The 26,186-nt window shown below is 37.4% G+C and overlaps 1 protein-coding gene and 1 long non-coding RNA gene across 2 annotated transcripts; both read right to left on the bottom strand.

Annotated features, from left to right (window-relative positions):
• Positions 1-7,706: 7,706 nt before the first annotated feature.
• On the bottom strand, positions 7,707-8,390 carry LOC308696544. Its single transcript, XR_014030832.1, has 2 exons — positions 8,272-8,390; positions 7,707-8,025 (listed from the first exon to the last, which is right to left on the bottom strand). It is a non-coding gene; the product is annotated as an uncharacterized lncRNA (long non-coding RNA).
• Positions 8,391-23,248: 14,858 nt separating this feature from the next.
• On the bottom strand, positions 23,249-24,229 carry mc4r (melanocortin 4 receptor; the record flags this gene model as incomplete). The annotated part of the gene is made up of 1 exon (XM_081373781.1): positions 23,249-24,229. The coding sequence occupies one exon, from the start codon at positions 24,227-24,229 to the stop codon at positions 23,249-23,251; it is 981 nt and encodes a 326-aa protein (XP_081229907.1).
• Positions 24,230-26,186: the final 1,957 nt, after the last annotated feature.

Below are 26,186 nucleotides of genomic sequence, written 5' to 3'. Positions count from 1 at the left end.
GCTCTGTAAACGCTGCTCCATCTGAAAGCACTGTGAGTTTGAGTCACTTATAACGTGCATTTGAAAAAACAACACGCGTCAAACATCTTTCCAAAACATAAGCATTTATGAATCTCTTGTCCAACAACAGACAACATTTAATAACATGCATTTACTCCAAACTTACTTCATAACGACGAGTTGAGCTCATCCTTCTGTGAGATGATGTGCCTTCTTACACAGAATAAGGCAGTCGTGTTTTTATAAGTCATGTTTAATCAAATCGTTTCAATCTTCTGTTTATTCAGCTACAGCGATAGGGATTTCCTGGAATGATGCGCATTATTGTACTTCTGCGGCGGGGCATATTTATCGTGTTTGCACGAGAGCGCCCTCTGGCGTTCAGATGGAGCAGTATTTACTACCGATCAGCCGCACTCCACTGACAAGCTGCGCATAAAATAATCGCAGCCTTTGCCAAATCGCGTTTGGTTTTATTGCGATTAATCGTGCAGCCCTATAGCTTGTCATTAGAAAAATTGGCAGCCATGTTTCTCACTGACACACCCCCAACTTGTAAACTCAAGGCTTAAAGAAAATCCTTCTCACATTTACGACTTTGTGGTGGCATTCATGTGTGTTGAACTCTTAAATATGATCTTTCCGACATGACTTGAACGCACAATCGCATATGAAGATGCGGAATGCAAGAGCCTTAAACAGGTTGAGTGCTGAGTTCATCCAATCAATGACACTGAAACTGCAAATATGCCAATAAAAATGTAACCCGTAGCTTAGAAATGAACAGTGTGAAACAGGATCATATGAATTCCTAGGATTAATTGTTTACCCCGGGTAAATTATGAACAATAAAATGAAACAAAAAGCAAGATAACCTAGGAATACATTTACCCGTGTTTTAGAAATGACCCAGGGTTAACTAAGTGTGAAAAACCTTAGTGGCAATCAGGTACAGATGGGACAGCTATCTGTTTAGTATGGTTGCGTCACAGCAGTTGTGAAAATGGGTTGTGAGTGGGGTTTACAGTTGTGAGTTGTGAACGTAACCGAATTATGTACTGAAAACAGGGCTAAGAACTGTATTCTAATGCTACTGTCTGAATGTGGCCTATGTGCTGCTGGCATTAGATTCAGGAACCCTGGATATATGCAATATGGCTCCAGAATGCTCAAAAATGTAAGAGCTGGCCTGCGGTTTAGCCTTCTGTAATATTCAGTCTAATGTAGTCATAAAAAGGCTGCACCACACTTATATTCCTAGGTCTAATGGTTACACTTCAGTGCAGGGGGTCGGTTTATTGAAAATCATTCCTCCAGTGCACAGTTCAAGTTGAAGAGCAGTTTTGTTTTCTCAAGCAGGCATTCTGTAATCACATCCCAGCAGGCCTTGCAGTCTGGTATGCTTGTGTAGTAGTATGGGATTTTCCCTTCGCGTTGGTTACCCTCATATGGGAATGTGTATATGGCATAATTAGGGCCTGTGTATTTAAATGCGTTGACAGGAGGCACTAGAACATAGGCTTTGTCGTGCCCGCCACTCTTCCGGTCTCCAGTGTCACTATAGTTGAAGTAGGTGGTGGAGGAGCTTTTGCGCGGTTTTGTATGTTTTAAACAGACAGTATGGCATTTTTCGCCACTAGGGGTCGCTAACCTATTTACAATAACAAAGGTGTAGATTGATGACAACATTTGCTAAGAATTATGGATCTTGTCGTCAACGTCAAGCCGACCGATCTAATAATGTTTATGGATGACTGAATACATCGATGTTTTTATCATGACTGTGATATGAAGCAGTTTGGGATTGCTAAGAGACAGCTATCAGCTCCAAACGCGACGCGAGTCCCGTGGATATAAAAGGAATATGGACATTTCATTCTACCGAACTACACACAGAATTACTACTCACAGGTCAGTTTATTAGACAAATTAAACTTGTGAAGTAACACAACGCTGTTTCACTTGGTCTAACATTACACTATCACACTAAACTGCATTTGAGTGTGTTGAAATGAATGTGTTAGTTTGTCTGTATGAGACTAGCAGTAAGCTAGATCAACATTAGAATAACATACAGATCATTTTCTGACATTTTATCATTGTTGAACTATATAACATTGATTAGTTTTATGTAAATGTACTCACCTCTTTCATAAAGTACATGTAGGAGCGGTCGAAGTCTCGGACGTGGAGCTCTCGTTTATATACTGTCTATGGGAGCTCTCAGCATCTCAAAAACACCACGCTGATATTGATTCTCGTTTTAGTTCTCCTTTTTTATCCAAAGTCTGCTTGCCATGGTCCATAATGTTTGAACGAAACAACAACAACAGCGTGCAAATAGACATTGCGAACTACACATTTCTCCACGTCTGTCGCTTTGGTTACTATCAGAGGGCTCTGGTTCATAGCTCTGGTTGCTATGGCAGCACGAGCGGAAACCAGGGACAACGCGGATATGACGCCATTGACGGCGACAAAACGGAAATAAAGAAACGGGACATGTCTTCGAATTAAATTACAAATTTCTCCTGGTTTGAAAGTTTTTGGAAACAGTCGGGATAATGTAAGTACACAACTAAAAAAAAAAACAACATAGATATAGTGATTTTTGCTATTTTTAAAGCAAAAAAGTTACATATTGTGCCTTTTAAAGTGTCTATAGGATGTGTGTTCTTTCTATTTTGAAGTGGTTGCTGTAGCCATTCAGGTGACGTATCCTGGAAGTTGCGTCGAGCGCTCACTGAAAGCTTTTAGTGAAACATTGGTGATTGCATGCTAACACCTTGATATGCGTGATTTTCATAGGTCTTCCGCGTATCACGTGGTGGTTAACTGCAGGTCGCACTGCTGTTTTTCTTAACTTGGGTTATTTTTCCTATTTTAAAATTATATTATGATCGTTTTCATTTGGTTAATTTTGTATTGAAGTTTGGTTTGATTAGAGTAACTTGGGCTGTAAGGGCCGAGTGGTGCGTCCATCTACCAGTTTGTAGTGCGCCCATCTAACAGTCACTCCCATTGAGTAATCTCAGGGTTTGCCAGCGAGGTAGAACGTGTTATTCATGTGCCAACTGACTCTGTCAAACATTATATTTTTGTTTCTTATGTGAATGATTTTGGTTATTTTGTATTTGTACCGGACCCACAAATTTCTTCATTTTCTTTAGTTTGAGCCAAGGCTGAGTGCGCTGAGGGGGAGGCTAGGTGAAGGACATTGCTGTGAGTTTGGTGCACCAGGGTTTGAGCACCTCTTCCTATTGTTTGCTGTGCACGCTTATGTGGTTGAGAGCACAATTTCTTCCAGCTAGTTTGCCACCCCTAAGGTAGTCTCAGCCTCAGACGTCACGCCCATGGAATTGATTGAATTCTACAGGATGTCCGCGAGACGTGTGTGTCGCGTTCTTTAACGGTCCGTCTGGAAAACAAATGCCGTGACGCCAAAACCCCTCGTGGAAGAAGAAAGCCGCTGTGTTTACAAATGAGCGCTTACCAGGATCAACTAAACGCTGGATTTTTAAAAGTATGTTAAGTTTGCGGCTCCATTGTTCTTGAATGAATAATTTATTAGATGCACACCGGTCTGTTATTGTAGGGACATCGACATTATATTGGCACGCCCCTAAACATGACTCGGAACAAAACTAAATGTGATTGGTTGCGTTATATGTCAGTCAAACGTCCTCTTGGCCAACCCCGCTGGACCTCAAAGTTGAAAAACCGTCAATGCAAGTGAATGGGAGAAAATAATTATTTTCTGGTCCCGATTGAATTGTGCCATGAATGTGAACATATGTTGTCTGTGAATTTTTTCTATAACTTTTCGTGTAAAGAATGATACAATTTAGCGGGTAGAAGTTTGATACGGTTAGACTTTGTGTGAGAGCACTTTGTGGACTACAACTCTCGACGCGTTTGAAACGTCCACACACTAGCACACGGACTAGCTCACAGATCCCGCTAAACATGGCTGTGTCTTTGGTGCACTTCACTGCCTTCTTTTAGGGAGAGGACAAAATCGTTGAAGTTGGTGAAAACCAGGGGTAAGTCAACTTTATGGGGTGACGTCACATAGGCGACATGTAGTCTTTCTCGTTATGTCTTTTCCACAACTGCTAGCCGAAGAATCATACCATATACTGTCAAACTCGTAACATGAAAAGTTATATAAAAAATTCACAGACAACATATGTTCACATTCATGGCACAATTCAAACGGGACCAGAAAATAATTATTTTCTCCCATTCACTTGCATTGACGGTTTTTCAACTTTGAGGTCCAGCGGGGTTTTACGGAAGGGGCGGGACTTACCAGCTCTTATAGATTAAGCGGTATTTTCGGTATAATTAAACCCAGATAACACTGACTACGCCACCCTGGGATTTGAACCCAAAGAAATACAAGGAACACAGATTCGATGGTGCAATGAAACGTGAGACGTGTTGTACAATTTATTAAATGAATAGTTTTATTCAAAAAGAAAAAAGATAAACTAGAATCATCTTAATCATGATATAAGTCACTAGCAAGTGTATTATATTGTAACAATAATATTAAAAATGACAACATTAAAATACCATTTCTCCAGACATCTGAAATGCAGAGGCCAAATCAAGTCAAACCAACCTCAAAAATGAAAGAAAATACTATACCTTCCCCACCAAAAGATATATAACAAAAATAGTTACTTTACCCCCAAAAAAAAAGATTACCTTAGGGGTTGTCTCGCGTAGCCAGACCTTCAGACTGACGACAGTTCCAGGTGACATGTTAGTAACTATAATCTTATTTGTTGTCTCGATTCTATAAAAACTGTTGTATCCGTGTTTTCTGGTGGGATTCTCAATGGAATTTGTCTGAGATCCTCCGGCCTTGCTTCTTGGGAGAGATTCCCTGAGAACTGCCCGGGAAGATCTCCTGGCCGTGATTAAAGCATTTGAAGGACATTATTTGCTGAAGTCTGTTTGTCGATTATTCCTGCGCAGGAGTAAGCTAGTTTAGGAAAGCAAGTTAGTGCTAGTTTAGGAAAGCAAGTTAGTTAGAGTAAGACTCGGCCAGTTGTCGACTGAAGACGCAAGAGATAGAGTATAAAGACGCCCCAGATAAAGGTATTGTTGTCGATTTGGAGACGCCTCAGGTAATAAGATCAATTGGATGTCGATTTGGAGACGCCCCAGTTAGGTTTAGGGAAAAATCTACCACACTGTCAAGCCATGTATGCTGACATATAATAAAAAAAACAGTTTGTCTTTTTGAATCTTCTATCGTGTGTCATTATATTTATTGAAATGGCTCATGCGTTTTATGTTTCACGGTTCAGAAATATGAAGTAATTTATGGTAAGGGAGCATTGGGTGCTTCTCAGTACTTAAATTGATGCTTCCTGGTTTCCTCGCTCTTCTGTCCTCCAGCCCTCGACCTGGAAACCGATCGAACTCAGTCATCTTGAAGGACATCTCAATTCTCTAATTGACCCTTCACAGGGAGTTTGATTGACAGGCGATCTGACCAATCATAATCCGGCATCCGCCATTTTTGTCTGACAAAGCAATCAGTAGAGTTAGTAGATTAACATTGGAGGATTTGAACTTGAAAAATGGAGTGTACTGATGTCTTTCTGTGGTTAAAACAACATTCCTTCTTATGTTCTTTCATGTTTATTTGATGCTATAAATTAACTAGAAAGAAGAGATGATCGGTTCACGGGCATCTTTAAGAGGCTCTTTTCAATTTCAGATTTAAGAGGCTCCTTTCAATTCTGCTCTTGTTCATAAATACCAGTAGTTGTACAATGACACCAGTAATTGTACAAGTTGTACAATGAGGACGTTGTCATGTCACCAGAAAAAGAGTCATCAGTGTCCCAATGTGTAGTAGGCCAGGGGTCCTTGAGGGGTGGTCACACTGGACTTTTCGTTCCAATGACTTCCATTCAAACGTATGCGAATAAGTCAGACCGGAAATGCAAGCTCATGCGAAAAGTTTCACATTTCAGGGCATTCCAAAGTTCAAGTTTTGTGAACTCTGACCTGCGAATTTGCATCACATGAAGACGTGACCAGTAGATCGATATGTCACAGTGTGACCTCTTAGCTGAATTAAAAGAACACTATTTTTGCAGTAAAGTTGAGTAGATTGTAAATTTTTTACATTTTGAGTGTATTACTATTTGTTATATGTTGAATCAAATTCAATGCTCAAATTGATGCTTCCCTAGTTTCCTCACTCCCCTGTCCTCTAGCCTGTAATCTGGAAAACAATCAAAGAAAGCCATCTTGAAGGACATCTCAATTCTCTACAGCGAGGAGGCGAGGAGCGAAGAGTGAGGAAGCTTCCAGAGGAGCTATGAGCGGAGAAACCCCCTTGAATTCTAAATTATCGCTTAATCTTTCTTCAATCAGCTCTTTGAAGTTTCTTTGAACAATAATTATATTTCTGGAATACCTGTTGAAATATGTGAGATGTATGGTTTATTTAAAATGCAAAGGTAAAGCATAAATTAAAATTATTGTGACAGATATGAATGGGGAGAAGGAGAAATTCTGTTCACCTGTTATTAAATTAACTCATTAGTTACCCTTGTTTAGTCTGGTTATTTAGGATATGTTTACACGACACCATTTTCAACTGAATACGGAAAACTTATGCATTTTGGCTGTTTATTTACGCGTCAACGGCGTTTTGGGAGCTTGAAAATGCAAACTTTTGAAAACGGGTTTCAGAGTGCAAGGTTTTGAAAACGACGCTTTCACCGTCTTCATGTAAACAACAAAAACGTTAATTTGTGAAAATGGTGCACATGCATATGTTTGCAAGGTGTTTCTTAACAAAGTGACATCTCCATCTACTGTCCTGGCATGCATATAATACAGCCCTTTTAGTCATTTTCGCAGATCTGTCTGTTTTTAGTAGGCTACATCGTTGTCGTGTAAACATACCTTCATACCCCAAGTGTTTTCTAGTTCTTGGTCCGATCTCTGTATTTAATTTTTGTGTTTTCTCCGTTTATCTCCTGATTTTTCCTTGTGGATCTATAATAAAGACTATTTGTTTGATTCCATATAGTCACACGCTCGTTACAGCCGCCATTACGTGACAGGTTTAGGGTCTTTCAGTTATTTTGAGATGTAATTGTCTTCCTAAAAAAAAATTACCAGTCAAACTGCCAATTTTTACCAACAAGCACTACTGTCATGGAAAAGTTGCTTCCATCAGAGTTTATCTCTAAATAAAATGTTGCTCTGAAACAACTGTCATATTACGACAATGAAAAAATCCTTGTCTCTGGTTTGTCAAGGATATAAACATGGTATGCACTTATTGGGCAAAGATAGAAATATTATTTCTCATTAAGAAATAATTTTTGTGCCTTTATTTAGGACAGTACACTGTAAAAAGTTTAACTATTATTTACTCAATTTTATTGGTGAAACATTTTTACACTCAAAAAAATTGAGTAAATTTTAAAGCTGTGAAATCAATGAAATATACTGTATGAATTGAGTAAATGCAAGTAAAAAAATTAAGTAAATCTGAGTAACTGCATCTGGTACATTAACAAATAAAATTGAGTAGAAATAATTTAACATTTAAACATTAAAAAAACAATATTTATGAGTAATATTAACTGTTTTTATTAATGAGTAATATTAACTTTTTTATTTTCTCTAAACCTTTGTAAAAATAGTACTCCAGACAACCACCATTATACATTACATTGGCCTTTATTTTCAATGAGTACAGCAATACAGCACATTTTAGACTGTTTTTTCATGTATACAATATTGCCTGCATTTAAACTTATTTAACAAGTAAAAATGAAATATTTAAACATTCAGGTAGCCAAATTCAAGTGTAATCAACCACTCTGTTATCCAATATCCACCGAATCTGCGCTGGTCCTCGTGCCGGAGACAGACTCGCGCTCTGCGGGTGAACTTTGAACTTCATACCGCCGTCTTGCATTTCACTCACAGTCACTGTCTGAGGCACAGCCGAAATATACTGCGAGCGACTGACATAACCTGCCAATAAACAAAAAGTGATAGTTCTGAGGACATTTTATCATCCAAATGATAATAATTATATTCATTATCATTATGAAAGTCAGTCATGTGTTTATGCAAAGCGTTTCAATCACGCAAAAAGACAAACGCGGCTCTCGTCTCGTTTAGGTGTCGAATTACGCCTCTGTAGGCTATGTTGTTTTGCATTAAATATGATTTAAAGCACAGTAATGATTTTATAGATAAAATAAAACATACACCAACCTGAATTTCACAGTGAAAATGCACCAAATCTGCGACGCTGAGAAGAGAGCTGTTGTTCTTGACTGGAGAGTTCAAACAGCCACGCTCACTCCAACCGTCGAGTTTTCGTCACGTCAGAGGGTGGGGGAGGGGGGGCATTGTTTTAATTGAGTAAACTTACTCAATTTTAAGAGCGTGTTAAATATATTAATAATATTGATTTGAATTAAGTAATTTTTTTGTTTCTTGAAACAGATCAGTTTAATTAAACATTCTCAAATATTTTGATAGAAATTTCACATATATATTAAGTATATTATAAAGAAATAATTGGTTAGTCAAATACTAAATTATTTTATTGAAAAAAACTTAAATATATCTGTAAATTTTAGATAAAATTAACTGTTGGATTTTTACTCAATTATTTTGGTATGTTTAACTCAAACAATCAAGTAAACGATATACAGAGATTTTATTAAGTTAATAAAGTTAAAAATTTCTGTAATATTTACTAAGCCACAGAATAATTTTTTACAGTGATAGTGCAGACACAAAAATATATGAGTGAAAGACATGACCTACATGGTAGATTGCTTTTTGATTGTGTATTATCTCTAGTAGCAATAAGACAATTATTCCTATCTCTAAGGCTACAACTTCTCGTATAAAGGGAACGTTTTTTTTTGAAATGTTCAAATTCCTGTGAAAAAAAGTCTTGGTTTAGTCCTTATACAATTATCATCATAGTTTAGATTGATGTGTATGGTGTAAAGTGATATAAATAAACCTAATTTAAGTTTTTTTTTAAATCACCTAATTGTGCTGGATTTAAGATTAAAGGGATAGATGACTTTAATGAGCAGTGACAGAACGGAACCAGGAAGAGAACATCAATCCATGCAATTTTAGCCCAAATCAATCATCACATCTGCCAGGATTTAAAGTGGAGCTGAAAGAATCTTCAAACCGTCATGATTCAAAATAGCTACTATTAGTGTGGATACAAAGATTTTTTTTTTAGCAATGGGTCTGAAATTATTTGTGTTTCCAATATAGCTGTGATATAGTGTCAACAAATTAAAGGGCAAAGTAAACTAACTGACATACACCTGACAATGCCACAGTTGTGGCATAACTTCCACCACAACACGCAATTTTGCCATACAGTTTATTTTACTTTTTTGCTGTTGTTGTAAAGATTTATCCAAAGTTATTTTATTCCTTTACCAATGACACAAAAGTGAGAGTGAAGAGCTTGAGATGGAACAAGAGTCTTGATATTTGAAGAAATTAAAAATTTAAATATTGAAAAATAAATCAAGGCAAATTCTTTTTTTTTGTTGTGCATAATTTCCAAACAATCTGTAATTTTGTCACATAACGCATAAATGTTTAAAATATGATTTAAGGGGGTGGATTGGAATCCACTGCTGCTTCAATGTATATGTAATGAGTGATTATAATCAAGGTATTAATCAATATTTTTCCTTCTAAATATCAAACGAGTTGAATGACTTCTCTGGAGATTTTACTTTGTTATAGAAGTTACCAGTGTGATTACTGAAATATTATTTTCATGTATTCTTTAATGTCTGTATTTGATATTTGAATGCAGTAACATTGCTTGCCTATTTATCCCAGCTTCCAGAAATGAAATAGGGACTGGTTTTGTGTTTGAGAAAGGTCTTCAACATGATAAAACATATAGGGGTCATTGAAGTCTATAGTTTAAGGGACCATTTCTCAGTTAAATATAGTTTCCATTTAGACCAAAGTGCCCTATCCTGAGAGAAAGAACTTGTTATCTTGATGTTTTGAGACGAGACTCCTGTTTATAGTTAGAGCCTGGCCAAATCCAACCTTGGAAAAGATGTGTGTCGGTGTGTGTGTTAGTCTTCTTGCTTACAGGTTAAGGAACCACTGGCATTGTTGGAGATTGACTGAGTTGTTGTTCGAGACATGCTGGCGCCCAGCCACCCAAAATTGCGACCTGGAAGGTCACGACGTGCCTAACTTCAGGGTCCGAGTGTCAGCGGCATAATCTATGGAGATATGATTCTGTCTATCTGTATATGTGTGGAAAATGTTTATCGATTTCTATGCCAGTCAGAATCATTCAATGACATAGCTAAGACCTTGGAAATGGTATAACTGCTGTGATCTTTGTAACTGTAAGCGGGGCGGCCTACGAACTCCTGTGTGAGTCTTGAAGCTGACTTCTGCTGATGAAACTGCAAACTATCTTCAGTAAAACTAAATTTTTTTTTTTTTATAATTCTAACTCCGGTTCTTCTTTCAAACATCTGGTTCTTGGGTCCTAAACTGTAACCCCTAACAGATTTAATGTTGTATTGTTATTATAAATTGTGTGAATTTGGGATACTTAAATGCAAGCTCTAAAATTAGCCTTATAAAAAAAATTGTTAAAATATTATGTCCCACAGAATGATATAACATATAAGTGTGCACTCTAGCAGCTTTACTTTGTGTGCTTTTTGATACATAAAATTTCAGAAAAAATACATACATACTTTTTTATACATAAAAGTTCCTACTCTACTATACATCCTGAGATATTCTGATGTCAAGAACATGGGTATGTTCTGTGTGAGTGGGTGGTCTATAAGTAAAATAAATAGTGTGGAGAATCTCTATTGGACACAACCATATTTGAGATGTGACATGTGGCAAGTGTGAGGCTAACAGGATATGGTTTCTGCAAACGGTACATACACAGATATGTGGTTAGGTGTGAAGAATAGTTATATTTTGATGTCTGAAAAAATGTCTTGATGTTTGTATAAGGTCGTGTCTTGTAAAATCAGATCACGTGCTTAAGATCAGATTAAGAAATTAAAATGTGTTTCAATATCTTATTAATATTTTGCATAATCATAAGTGTTTTATATTTTAAAACAACCACTTCTAGTCTCTCAGTCAGAAGCTCTTATAACAGCTCTTTCAGCCTACAGTATCTTATAGCAGAGCTGGCAAACTTTTAGGTCCCACTAAACAGGTAATCAGTTTCAAAACATAAGTTAAGTGTGCATTTGATGGATTCGGTGAGTTCATTTAAGGATCTGACAGAAGAATATGTCGACTGAAACTCTTGAAATGGTGAGTCTTTTTAAGGTATTCATAAATTAACCGACTCATAAACAGACATTTGTTTGTGAATTGGATTGCACAAGTTGCAATGCAACTCAGTAATTTGGATGTTGATTCAGTAGGCCACTTTGAAGGATTCGGTGAGGTTTTTCAGTGAAAGATATGCCAGAAACCAGTAACTTGTTGTTTTTGAGCAATTCATTAAATAGACTCAAATGGTTGCACTGTTTGTTTGTTTTTGCATGCAGCCCATGAGGAGAAAACACTATTATACACTGTAAAAAATTTGCTGTAGTTTTGCAGCTGTTTGCCAGTAACTTACTGTAGATTTAAATTGATGTTATTTACTGGCAACAGTTTGTTCAAAGTTAAATGAACATTAAACATTAACAAGTCTTTGTCTTTAAAGAATAAAATTATAAAATGACAATCTAATGCAAAGCATTCTAGGAACCAGAAATCTTCATCAACCTTTTTCTGTTTTTTTCCTTCAGATTTTGGTTCCCAGAATGCTTTGCATGAGGATGTTATTTTAGTTTTATTCTGTAAAGATAAAGACTTGTTAATGTTTAATGTTCATTTAATTTTGAACAAATTGTTGCCAGTAAATAACATCAATTTAAATCTACAGTAAGTTACTGGCAAGTAGCTGCCAGTAATACTGTAATTTCTACAGATTTTTCTAACAGTGTATCTTTCATAATTGACTTATATTTGATAAAAAATGCCACATATTTGAAAAGCTAATTAAATTACTGCATGTACTGATCCTGTAGCTTTTAATTTAAAAAAAAAATTAAACATAAAACAGAATAAACTCTTTAAATGTTTTGGTCATTTCAGAATGTCATATATTATTCCGTCACTCTTTTACGATATTCTTATTTAACTCTTTTTCATTTGAAAATCTGTGACGCCTCATCTTGTGTGACTTTCAAAAAAAGAGATAATTTCAGTTTTAATTTAACTTAATTAAACTGAATACTTTCAACAGGTTACTCTACATAAGCTCTTATGTACAATCACCTTTTGAAGGTTTGGATGGTTGTTTATAAGATGAGATTAAGTTGAGTTTTCATTTTCTTTTCAATTTCACTGGCACCCCCCATTGGTTGAGCTTTGTCAGTCTGGTTTTGAAGACCAAACAGACAGAGCTGCATTTCCGCAAAATGTTGTAAGCCTGGTGATGCTGATATTTTGTACAATCTACTTAGGCTCACTGCCCACAGAGTTTTGACCATGTCTATATTTTTAATATTCTGCATAATAAAGTATTTCACTCTTATTATGAGATTTTTTTCAGCCTTATTAGGAAGTAAATGTGCTCATGTTGTGGTGGAGGTCTAAAAAATATGCATCCCTGCAGGTGATTTCTGTGGCTTCCTGAAGTTCACAATGCTCTATATTGTTGCTCTGTGCTAAGGGTCAGGTTGTACTCAATTTACCATTGTATGATGTTCTGGACATATTTCTTGAGTGCTGACCCTGTATGCTTTTATAATGGAGCTGTGACAGGTTAATAGTTTGTAGAAGATTGAAGAGAGAGTAATTGGGTGCTCAGTATGAAACACCAGTTAGAATGGAGGACCTCTGGTTGCCTATAGCCTGAGGTGTGAGATAGGATAATAGGATGTTAAAGGCAAAGTTGTAGCCATAAGAATTCTGATGTAACTGTCTTGGTTCCAGGGGCGGTTCTAGAGGCGGGGCCACAGGGGCCCTGGCCCCTGCTGAAATCTGATTGGCCCCTGATTGGCCCCCGTCCCTAGGGGTGGGGGGAAAATCGATTCTTAGATGCATCGCGATGCGGACGTGGACGATTCTGAATCAATTCACAAATGTAAAAAATGTCAAATGTCAAAAATCGATTTTCTAAAAATATATATATATATATATTTTTTCCTATTAACGTAATATTGACGGAAAGCAAAAGGCGGAACTCTAAAGCGGACGTGCAGTGCGCGGACAGTCTGTGGCGTGCAGTGAGGCCACCACCAGAGGATTTGTGAATTGATGCAAATGACTGCACGTCAAATGACAGTGATTGACGTAGTACTGTATGTCCAAATTTCATTACAGATAATACTTTTTTCAAACCACACAGTGATAGTCTGGGACATGTTTAATGGATGAGCCTCCCATAGTGGCCCCTCCCCCCATCCAGGCCCAGGGAAAAATCTCATTCACAATGACAGCTGTGGTCCGTGATTAATGGCACTGCGTGATTTGTTTTATCAATTTCAAATGTTTACAAGTGCTGGGTTGGTAATCAAAAAGATTATAACTGTCATTAATAATCAAGGCTATTTCAAGCTTTCAGAGAGTGCACGTTAGCATAATTATCAGCTAAATGACATGATGGAAAACATACTATAATATTTTATTCATGCAATGTAGGCCTATGGAGTTTGATCAGTATTAATTTACACTCCAGCCAGCCTGGAAAATTTATAAGTATTCATTTGGCATACACTTTTATCCAAAGCAACATAAAGTTGCTTAAAGTCCATTTTATGAATGTGTATAAGGAGAAACTGTGAATCAAATCTCTTAACGTTGTTTAATGCCGGGGACACACTTAACGACCTGCTGAAACACTGAATTGAACATACTTACAGACTGTTTCCACGACTGCAGCAAATTTTAAACACCAACTGTGAACACCGACTGAACGCGACTCAGCACGTTTGGGCATGATCAGTTGTACTGTAAGTATCAAATTACATTCATAATCGACCTTACAGTTGTTAAGTGTGTCCCGGCTTAAGGGCCCTGATGATGGTTGTCAATCAAAATCCAATATTAGGACTAAGTCATTTAAAATGTGTGATGTAAAGCAATTGTATATAGGCTACATGAGACTAGGCTAAATGTCATTTGGAAACTCCATCTCATAGGTGTGTCAGACATTATGTTTAAGGGGGTGTTGTGCCAGTATTTGAATGTTCTCATCTGCACTAAATATCACTCCGATGAGATGCAGGCAAGCATCTCAGAGAACACCATTCCCACAGCGTTTAAACTCCCTAATGGATACATTTTATTCACAGCCATTCCCTTTTCCTACAAAGTAATAATGTAAGGCAGAAATAGACTTTCCTCAGCGGCTCACCGTGATTGTGAATATCATAATACGGCATTAGCCTAGTTATCTTGCAGGAGTAATTGAAACTGGTTCTCACTTTCATGGTTCGTTTGGTTTAGAAAAATAATTAAATAAGTTTTTGCCTTTTTTCTTTCATTCCCCTTCGGAATGTCTCTTAAATATTAATTCCAATTGGAGTTTCCATCCAAAGCTAATATTATAATATTCTACATTATAAATGTTGTAAAGAGCAATGAATGTTTTGCATTACTTTGGCCTAATTATTATTGTAAGGAGGCAAGGAAGGCAGGCAGACGAGGAACTAAGTGCAGGTATTTCGATTAACAAAACAGGAAACATGAAGGGGAGGAATACAAGCAACAATAATACGAGAAACAACTTATAAACTAATAACAAGGAACAGGTGCAAACAATCAAGGAGAACCAAAATAACTACAAAAAGACTACAAAACTAAAAACGTGAAACGGAAACAAACTAAACATAAAAGTCCACACAAGAAAAAATAAACATAAAATGCACAACAAAATGTCCTGCAAACTCACTGCTTCAGGACTCAGAAAGGCGAACAGGCAAAATATTAATTAAATGTATTATATTTATAATATATAATATCTGATATTAATATTTTGGGTTCTCTTTGTCTGTACTAAAAGGAAAATACTTTTAATTAGGTCAAAATGATTAAAGGACAAGTTTGGTATTTTACACTTAAAGCCCTGTTTTCAGATCGTTTCTGATGAAATAGAACGGTTAAGATTGAAATTTGGACACATGCTGCTGGCCCGAGTATTTTTGGGTTTTGTTGTAGCACCCGTCCCCCGTCCCCCCCCCACCTACACAATGGTTGCATGGGTGCACTGGAACAATCCTTCCTAAAACGTATTAAACTTTCGTTTACAAAGACGTGAAACTCACCGAGTGGTCAGGGGTGTTCACTGATATGCTCACACAAAAATCGCTGCAAAAGATGCTTTCCAACAGGTTTTATCGTAGTTTTTGTCCAACTCCATTGACTTATATTGGATGTGCTGTGAGGTACGGTATTACTCCGTCGCCGGAAACGGAAATGGGGTTGTTTGTATTCTTTCTGTAGTCTTATGCAGTCGCAGTATCGTAGGCTACGCTATCCAAACGGAAGAATGTACGGGTGTGAGGCGTTTGGAAAAATAGGTCCACAGTTTTACAACGAATGGTAAAACACCTGTTGGAAAGCATCTTTTGCAGCGATTTTTGTGTGAGCTACCACAGAAACCGAAAATTCTCGGGACAGCAGCATGTGTCCAAATTTCAATCTTAACCGTTCTATTTCATCAGAAACGATCTGAAAACAGGGCTTTAAGTGTAAAATACCAAACTTGTCCTTTAAACATTGATCAATCTTATATAATATATATTAAAAAATATATTTTTTCATTCATAAATTGAACTAGGCCTAAATAAAACAATGAACTGATACACACATCTGCCTTTACCACTATTAGTTATTCTGTCACAGCGCAGTCATCAGCATATGGAATGATAGTGTCAGTTGGCTCAGTGGTTGCATGTCATCATGCTGAACAGCTCAGCTGAGCCTATTAGACATTCTCTGGCTGAGCCCAGATGGATGATGCTGTTATCACAGAAGTCAAAATGTATGTAAAAATCAATCCATTAAGGAGATGTATGCTCTATACTCAGCAGAATTTAAAGGAGAACTCCGGTCAATTTTAACATTGAGCTATTTTTTTTGTAAATTTGGAGTGCTGTCAATACAGAGAACAACGACAAAAATCGGTGTTGCCTACACCGTGTTACCCTCTTTTTAAAATTTGCACCCTGTTGACTTCAATGGGGCAAGTTTTAAACCTGCTTTTAGCCTCTTAACATCCTTGATGTGTCATTACAAGTGCCCAGCCATGTGAATGATTCCTTCAGAGTAAACACGATGAATCTGACTGCAGTAGATGCAGGGCTCTCAAGTCTCACGCATTGGGCGTGAGACACACGCAATTCAACCAGTTCACACGCTCACACGCCACACCGTGTATTTCTCACGCTGAAAAGGCAATGCCAACCAAGTTGTCCTGCGAGCTTTATATATAACGTTGTATACGAGGCGCAGGCACACAAAGTGAAGTTTCCTGCCGCCAGCACGTATCTCAGCACGTATTGCGTTCGTTACAAGGCAACACAGATGCGCGAACACACGGAAGTTGACGGAACATTCTCGGCCACCGGACGTTCGTTACTAGGTAACCAACAACATTGCGCGAACACACGTCGTAATGGAGAAGGTAAGTTGGAAGAAAGCTCGTCTAACGTTTTTAGGCTAGAACATTTAATATATAGCCCATCGTTTACATTATTATTAATGCAGTTAAAAACTCTACAACTACTCTGCAACCAGGCCAGAAGCTTTGGCTCAGTTTGGCTAGCTTACGTTTTCTTAAACTAAGGGAATGTTAGTGGGTATGGGAAGGAATGAAGATGTATTTCTTCATTTTATTTTAAATACATTTAAATTTGTTTATTTTATTTTAAATTCTATATTATACTGTATTAATAGTCTTTCTAGTTACATTAATGCTATGTATTAAAGCAGAGTGCTCTGGGTAATATTTTATATCCTGTCAAAACATACATTAATCATTGCCATTGCATTTGTATTTTTCAAACACAAAACACATTTCATAAGCTGGAGTGTGTACTCTTGTGTACACACACACACACACACACACACACACACACACACACACCTTAATAATACTCTAATATGTCATTTGTTCACAATGTCCCATGCACCACACAATAAATAATTACCGGTATACCATTTTGACTAGACATTCAAAATGCAAAAAGATTTGTTTTTCCAAACTGTTTGGAGCAATTTGTTATATTTTTGTAATTTTTGTATAACTTATTTGTAATTTTGAAATATAACATTAAAGAGTATATTTGATGTGATCAATTGCTCTGTCATTTATCAGATTTACCAATTGTTATAATTTCAATTTGGGCTGGTTAATTATGAACAATGGGTAAAATTGGGGGGCGGGGACATATGGGGGCGTGGCTTCATTAGGGCTCCTCCCCTTACCGCATGTGATCTCACTCCAAGCTTTTGGTAAAACTTGAGAGCCCTGTAGATGTGAAAGATATGAATAAAAGTGATGTTAATTCAGCCAGCGCACATACCTGTATTTACTTCCTGTTTTCGGTCGAAGTCCACAGTAGTCGATTGTCGAGTTCACACGCATAGGTTTAGTTACCTATGAAAATACAGGTATGTGCGCTGGCTGAATTAACATCACTTTTATTCATATCTTTCACATCTACTGCAGTCAGATTCACCGTGTTTACTCTGAAAGAATCACTCACATGGCTGGGCACTTGTAATGACACATCAAGAATGTTAAAATTGACCGGAGTTCTCCTTTAATGGAGTCTCTTGTCAGGTATTCAGATAGCTCTTAGTGACTCCATTTATTGAGCTGGTTTGGTTCTTTGAGCATAAAAGCGCATGCATTTATTTTGGTTTTGCAATGCCATTTGCTTTAAAATAGACAAAAAGCCTCACAAATCACAAATTCATAATCAGAAAGAGCTTTATTATGTGTTTGCACACACAATTTTGTTGTAGTGACATCCGAAGAAGCTTCCAGTAAACAGAGACAACAGTACAGAGATAGTATAAAAAAAAAAAATATATATATATATGTGAATAAGACACGTGTATATATTTAAATAAAAAGGAGAAATTTGTATGTACAGGTGTGCTATATACAAATAATGGAATAAGAAGTAGGGTATTGTCAAATAAATATAAGTGATATTGATCTTTGCACAGTGTTCAAATCCAGTGAGGGTCAAGGGTGATTTTCTGAGCCCTTTATCTCACTCTGGATGTATAAAGTTCTTGGAGGGTTGGCAGAGGAGCACCAACAATCCTCTTAGCAGTCTGAACCGTCCTCTGTAGTTCTGATGTCTGGTTTTGTAGCTGAGCCAAACCAGACAGTTATTGAAGTGCAGAGGACAGACTGAATGACGGCTGAGTAAAACTACATCAACAGTGCCTGTGGCAAGCTGAACTTCCTCAGCTAGTGACTGCTGGGCCTTCTTCACAATGGAGTCAATGTGATTGTCCCACTTCAGGTCCTGAGAGATGGTAGAGCCCAGGAAGCTTAAAGGAGAACTCCGGTCAATTTTAACATTGAGCTAATTTTTTTGTCAATTTGGAGTGCTGTCAGTACAGAGAACAACGACAAAAATTGGTGTTGCCTACACCATATTATCCTCTTTTACACATACCTGTATTTACTTCCTGTTTTCGGTCGAAGTCCATAGTAATCGATTGTCAAGTTCACACGCTTGATCGGTAAATACAGGTATGTGCGCTGGCTGAAATAACATAATTTTTATTAATATCTTTCACATCTACTGCAGTCAGATTGACCCGTGTTCACGCTGAAGGAATCACTCACATTAGCTGGGCACTTGTAATGACACATCAAGGATGTTAAGAGGCTAAAAGCAGGTTCAAAACTTGCCCCATTGAAGTCAACAGGGTGCAAATTTTTAAAAGAGGATAACACGTTGTAGGCAACACCGATTTTTGTCGTTGTTCTCTGTATTGACAGCACTCCAAATTTACAAAAAAATGAGCTCAATGTAAAAACTGACCAGAGTTCTCCTTTAATAACTGCTGCCACAGCTCTGTTCATGATGGTGAGTGACTAAAGCTCGTAACTCGACTGGATCCTTAAACTGTCAGCAAAACCTCATTCAGTAGCTCCACACGCCTCAACCGTGAATTAAATCCGGTGCCCACATTTTGGACACTGTCTCTGCTTGTTTGCAGTGCAACCCAGCCAAGGGTAAATAAAAAAACTGGTTCTTTGAATAAATACAGCATTTTCTTTATTCAAAGCACAGTGTGTGTGTGTAAGTCATAGCCAATACAGCATGTGCAAAGCACTTCATTTTTTATAACACAACATTTTGGCCTAAATGTATTAAACGACAGGAAAAACTGAGCACCCACATAGCTACAATAATCTTTTTAACCTGTAAGTTGATAAAACTTAATCCGATGCACTTACTGCCTCAAAAGGGAGTCATGGCCGTTCTAATGACGGACAAAACACAAACTCTGACATCCGCTGGTGAAAAACCTTGTAACTTCATTTGAGTTTGATTTTGGGAAAGAAATAACACACGCAAGTGTAAAAAGAAAAAAATAACAACAGGTCAGTGCAGGGCGGGTTTTATCGTCAAGACCAATCATGATGCTCTTAGGCTCATTGCTGGATCTTCTCCTTCTTTCTTTACCAAATAAATGACTAAAATTATACTTCTAAAGTCAAGCTTAAAATGCTAAGAAAAGGAGCCTTTCACAAATAATTTCAATCAATTCCAGAAATATAGAGAAACCCCTTGTGTATCTCCTTCCCTGTACAGGATGAAACTGTCTCCATTGTACAAATTTGCATTTTTTTTTTTAATATATCTTTTCATGCAGACCTAGAAAGCATTTCATGCTGTGTAAATCTACCATGTACGTTGCAGAAGCATTTATCATGTCACTTGTTCAGAGAAGGTGTTTTATTCAGTGATAAAAATGTGAACTGCGACCAAAGAGATGATTTTTCAGGCACTTATGAAGCAGCAATCTGATACACTCAATCTTGAAATTTAATGAGACTTATACATGTAAATGGACTGTAATCACTATCGGGAGAAAGAAAGCTCAAAGAAGGGCTTTGTGTCACACTTAAACTGATACATTTTACTCAGAGGTGACCTGATAATGAATCTGTTTTTCTTTTTTTTAACCAAATGTAATGGAGCAACAGTCAAGGGTATAGTCTCTAAATAACTTTTATGAGTTATGTAACATATACAAAACATATAATGAGCACTATATCTTAGACATTGCAATATCTTATTAAATTTATTTTAAAACGAGTACATTTTTATTAATTGATTGCACATGCTAATGTGTGACCAAGACAAACTTAACACCAGTCTACATGAATAGATGTGTTGCAGGGTGAGAAGCATTTCATTTCCAGCATTTCATTGAAGACTGAAAAAAGAACTTTGTAACAATAGGATATATAGGTTTCCATCAGACTGCCATGCTGTTTTCCTAATTTTCCAAATATATATACATATTATGACATGTCACAACTAGTGAAGGGTTGGTGTCACCAGCTTGTAGTGCCATCAGCTAATTGGTTTTGTCATGTCATTTTCAATGTGGCTCCAGAGAGATACAGTTTAGGTGATTGGCTCAAAACCACAGGCAATTAGGAAAAAGTGTCCATAGTCAAAGATGGCAGAATTAAAATTGTGTATTTACAGAGGGTCAGGAATCCAGCTGAGCCATTAGGCAGAGCGTGTGTGTAAATTAATATTTGGCCAAAAATGCAACTGCACATTTAAACTAAATCTAGTAATAAAGTTAAAGGGATGGTTCGGAGTAATTTCAACAAACACCCTCCCAGAAGCGCTAATGGATACAAGGTTGTATCTCGTAAAGGTCACTTCTGTGATTTCGGAAAAGCCTGTAAAAGTCCTGCAGAAAGCGATGCATAAGGATGTAGTGTAACAACGCCCAGTCGTTAGCGCCTGCACTAAGCCATTCGGCTGATATCTCTAAATAAGCTCTAACTTTAATCATGTTCGACCAAGGGAAAAAAAGCTTCTGGGGGGGGGGGGGGGGGGGATGTTTCGCTCGAGGTCATAGTGCAAAGGACCCTAGGTTGAAATTACTCTGAACCATCCCATTAAAATGAAAATTAAATTATAAGTGTCGATTGGGGCATTCAATTTAGATCTGCTCATGTTGCATCATACTTTTCTAGCATTTTACAGTGTTGCACACTATAACCAATCACACACACGACGCTGTTGAGTTTATGAATGCAATGGCCAATCAGAGATATTAAGATTAGTAATTGCTGAAGCACCGAATGTTGAATTCAGTGTGCAAGCTGAACTTTGAATTCTGACTATATTCACTCTTGCGAATGCTCACATCATAAACTGATAAACAAACAGATTTGGTGATTGTGCTATTGAGAGCGTTGAAGCTAATATAAATAGGTTTTTCTATTTACAACGTATTTTTGCAGCATTGAGCAATGTAGCCAATCACAAACATATCTGATGATTTCTTGAATGCAATGGCCAATCAGATGTGTTTATGTTGGAACCCCTTACCACTGAAAATGCTGGAGTTTTCGTTCAGTGCTTAGATCTGCACACTCTAATCCTCTCGTTATAATGTAACTTGTAACAAAAAAAAATTCGACATTATGTAAGCTAAATAAGATAGGCCTATTCATTGTAAAGTCAGCTTAATCGATTGGCAGAACTTTGTGAGATCACGATGAATTAAGATGAGTGACAGCTTGGTGATTATAGACTAAAGCGAGCACTTTTATGCACGCTTTCTGGGCGATAATCCATTCAGAATTTGAAGAGAATGTATGTATTGCTGCATTAGGAAATAGGCTATTTATTATTCAATCTGGCTGCCATGCCAAATCACGCATATGCTTGCCTGTACAAATCATAGTGGTTTGCGAACATAACCACTTTAATAACAAGAGCGTTTATGCTGTGATGTGTAGGTTGTTGATAGGCAACACGTAACTATTTCATGAGATTCTATTTAAATGTGTTTTTAAGGAGGAATCGCATCTAGCCTTAACCTAGAGTTGGTTTACCCTCCGCCTATGCTAACAGGAATGCCAAATGATGGCTTTATCCAGGCTACTATAGACCTCAACATGCTGAGAGAAATAATAATATTTTATTTATATTTTATTTAGAATATCATAATATAATCATAATCATAAGTACATTCAGTGGATTTGGCTTTGATTTAAAGGTCAAGTAATATTATTGGAAGAGAGGAGAATCAGGGATATAAATGAGAGCATGTGAATGTGCAAACAGATAGAAATCCTTTCTTAGTTGCACGAGATGAGAGACTATGCAGCACAATAGGTTAACCTTTAAAAAAGACTAACAAAATAAATAGCTTCTAAGACCCTGTAGGCAATCATCTACTAGATGATATGGAGATTTACCTTTTGAGCTCCATGACACTGACACAGAGGAAAGAAAGGAAATGTAAACCAAGACAGTGTAATATGAGCGAAATCCACAAGAAAATTGATGAGGCATGTAATTGCTCATTTTTATGTTTTTTTAATTGCACAATCAGATGGCATTGCAAAAAAAATAATGATCTTAACTTACAAAATATAAAAATAAATGCAGTCTGAAACACATGTATCAAGCTGCAATGGTCCTTGGGCTGGATAATAAAGTACCAACCTGCTAATCGAACATAATCACAGTTGCCAAGCACATTGTGCATGTGCTTGAGTCACAACACACAGCATAAATTTCATGCTTTAAATATTGGCACTTTTGATGTCTTATTCAGCAGATAAAATGAACGAGTCTGGTTTATATATATATAGTAAACACTATAAACACCAAACAATATAAAACAATATGTAAACACCAAAACAATATGTAAATTAATTAAAAATATTTGTACCGAATCCTTGAGTCATTCAAATTAGCATCAAATTAGTGGATTATGAGGTTTCTTTTTTTATGGTCAGCACAGCCATAGTATCAGCTTTCTCTGGGCATCAAATAAATGTGCACAGCTATGCAGTGTAATTAGATCTCCTACATTCTCAGCATCATCCACTTGTTGTCTTGTGCTATCTTGTAAGCCAACGTCTCACAATCAGTATCTTAACATCGAACAGAAAACCTTACGCACACAGAGAGGTCAGTCCATACCAGCAGCAGCAGATTTCCTTGAAGGTCTTCCTCATCTCTTGGCTCCTGAAGGCATAGATAAGAGGGTCTATGACTGAGTTGCACATAATGAGGATCAGATACATGTTGAAGTGAGACATGAAGCAGATGCAATAGGGGTTCCGGGGGCAGGAGATCATGAGGATGAGGTGCAAGAAAAACGGAGCCCAGCATACTACGAATACCCCCAGCAGGATAGTGATGGTGATGGCCCCCTTCATATTTGCTGCCTGCCAGATAGGGCCATTGCCAGGGAGGGCAGCAATGCGCTTCATGTGCAGCCGGGCTAGAAGAAACATGTGGACGTAGAGCGAGGCCATGAGTGCCAACATGGTGAAGAACATGCTGATAAGGCAGATGAGAACGGTGGTGCTCTCTGAGTACACGATGAAGAGCACTCCGGAGACCGTGCAGAAGGTCCAGATGCAGGTTATGATGGTGCCCGCCCGCCGCTGGGTCATGATGTTGTGGTAGCGCAAGGCGTAGAAGATCGTGATGTAGCGGTCCACCGCGATGGCCAACAAACTCCAAATGGAGGCTAACAGCGAGCTGCAGATCATTGAGTCAAAAATGTTGTCCATGTTTTTGATAATGCTTTCGCGGTTGGTCAGGTTGCCCCCAGTGATGAGCGCTATCACGACCGTTTCTGAAGCATTGGAGACACTGACCAACAAGTCTGCTACGGCTAAACTGCAGATAAAGAAATACATGGGAGAGTGAAGGTTCTTGTTCTTGACAATAGCCGCAATCACCAGAATGTTCTCCAGGAGACTGACGAGCCCGAGCGCGAGGAAGACCTCTGTGGAGATGAGCAGCTGCTCATAGCATCCTGAGGCTGATCCTCTCTCACCCTGACCAGGCTTTCCCACCGGCAGAGCTCCATGGCTGTGATTCCGGTATGAATGATGCATTCCATGATGATATGAGGTGTTCATTTCCCTGAATATCTGTGGTCAGTGGTTTGACCAAAAGAAAGAAAGTGGATAGTGAACAAACATCCCTCACCTCCCCTCTGTGATAACTCTTCCTCCAAAGCAGCAAAAACATCCAACAAAGGGCTGCAAGAGCCTCCTACATAAGAGCACCAGATAAAAAATAATGATAAAAACATGCAGACAGTGAACTAGAGGATAGGAGACAGCGACATCTGACTGAATCTATAAACACTGACTCTGTTGAAGTGCACACATGCAATATGCAGTATTCAGAGTGAGGCATTCAGTCTCCAGAGTGCTCCCAGCACTTGGCAGGCAGGCGAGTGAGATACTCTTGCTCCCACAGCCACGGTCTGGCTTGCTGAGTGTAGGCCCCTCCCCTAGCTTTCTCCACCAATCAGCAATGATGAGTGAAGGCAAGTATGAATGCCGTTGCCTCTGTCTAACAGATAAAATACTCTAAAGAGGTTGTTTTCTTAGAGCATTTTGGTGGCATGTCGTTTAAATAATGAAGTGACTCAAGTAACAAGCATTCAGTTTACCTTGTGAGCATGTTTGTGTTTAAGCAATATCACATTTGAATTTGAATTGATTTATTTTAAAAGGGACAACGCACATAATTAATTAACATGAGCACTCAAGTCCATAATGTAAATGTGCCAGACTTTTTCATCTGTAGTCCCTGGCAGGTTGATGGTCAAATAAAACATATAAAACCATATAAAAACACATTCCAACAAGCATGACCAACAAATTATGAAAACATGATTGATTATCCAATAACCACTGTAATATGGATGCAGAAAAAGAAGTAAAAGATGTAATATTGTTTAATTTTGTACACTGTAAAAAATTTGCTGTAGTTTTGCAGCTGTTTGCCAGTAACTTACTGTAGATTTAAATTTATGTTATTTACTGGCAACAGTTTGTTCAAAGTTAAATGAATATTAAACATTATCAAGTCTTTGTCTTTAAAGAATAAAATTATAAAATAACAATCTAATGCAAAGCATTCTGGGAACCAGAAATCATCATCAACCTTTTTCTGTTTTTTTCCTTCAGATTTTGGTTCCCAGAATGCTTTGCATGAGGATGTTATTTTAGTTTTATTCTGTAAAGATAAAGACTTGTTAATGTTTAATGTTCATTTAATTTTGAACAAATTGTTGCCAGTAAATAACATAAATTTAAATCTACAGTAAGTTACTGGCAAGTAGCTGCCAGTAATACTGTAATTTCTACAGATTTTTCTAACAGTGTAGGTATTTACCAGTCATGTGCAGCTCTATAAGAAAAATCTGACTGCCCAAAAGCACTCAATCCCCTCTAGTAGTGGCTCTACTAGATGAGTTAGGCTTATGATTTTGTCTAATAAACTCATTAAGTGGAGATGGGGCCATACCATGCAACAGTTTATACACAAGTAAAATATCCACAAATTTAATCATATTTTCCCAATTTAAAAAATCATATTTAGTTAAAATTTTACAATGATGATAAATTAGACCTTTTATCCAATATTATCAAAGCCTGCATATAGAGTCTTTCTATTGATTGTAATGTAGTCCACTCCCTGTCTGTGTCCAACTGATAAGGCAATAATTCATATGTGAAAAGATCATGGCATTAACATACAACTTTGAAGCCTCAGAGGTTAAATTATTTCTAATGTGTCTAAAATTAACCAGATTAAATTTAATTTTATTCCCAAATCTTTTAACTTGTTTTTTAAATGTAAGTTGTGACTATTATTATGCCTAAATACTTGTGCTCATGGACTACTGATAATTTTATTCCTGATACTATGACATCCGAATCTGGATCTCTGTTTGCAGTCTTTGATAAGAACATACATACAGTTTTATAACATTAAGATGTAAAACATGAATTTTTTAACCAATTAGAGACATTGACCATTGCTGCTGATAATTGTTCTGCAGCTTGCTTTTTGCTTTAA

This window comes from Scardinius erythrophthalmus (genome assembly GCF_964197995.2).
Source record: "Scardinius erythrophthalmus genome assembly, chromosome: 9".
In the NCBI taxonomy this organism is placed as follows: domain Eukaryota; kingdom Metazoa; phylum Chordata; class Actinopteri; order Cypriniformes; family Leuciscidae; genus Scardinius; species Scardinius erythrophthalmus.
The sequence above is the reverse complement of the archived record's forward strand: the minus strand, read 5'-3'. Positions and strand labels throughout refer to the sequence as shown.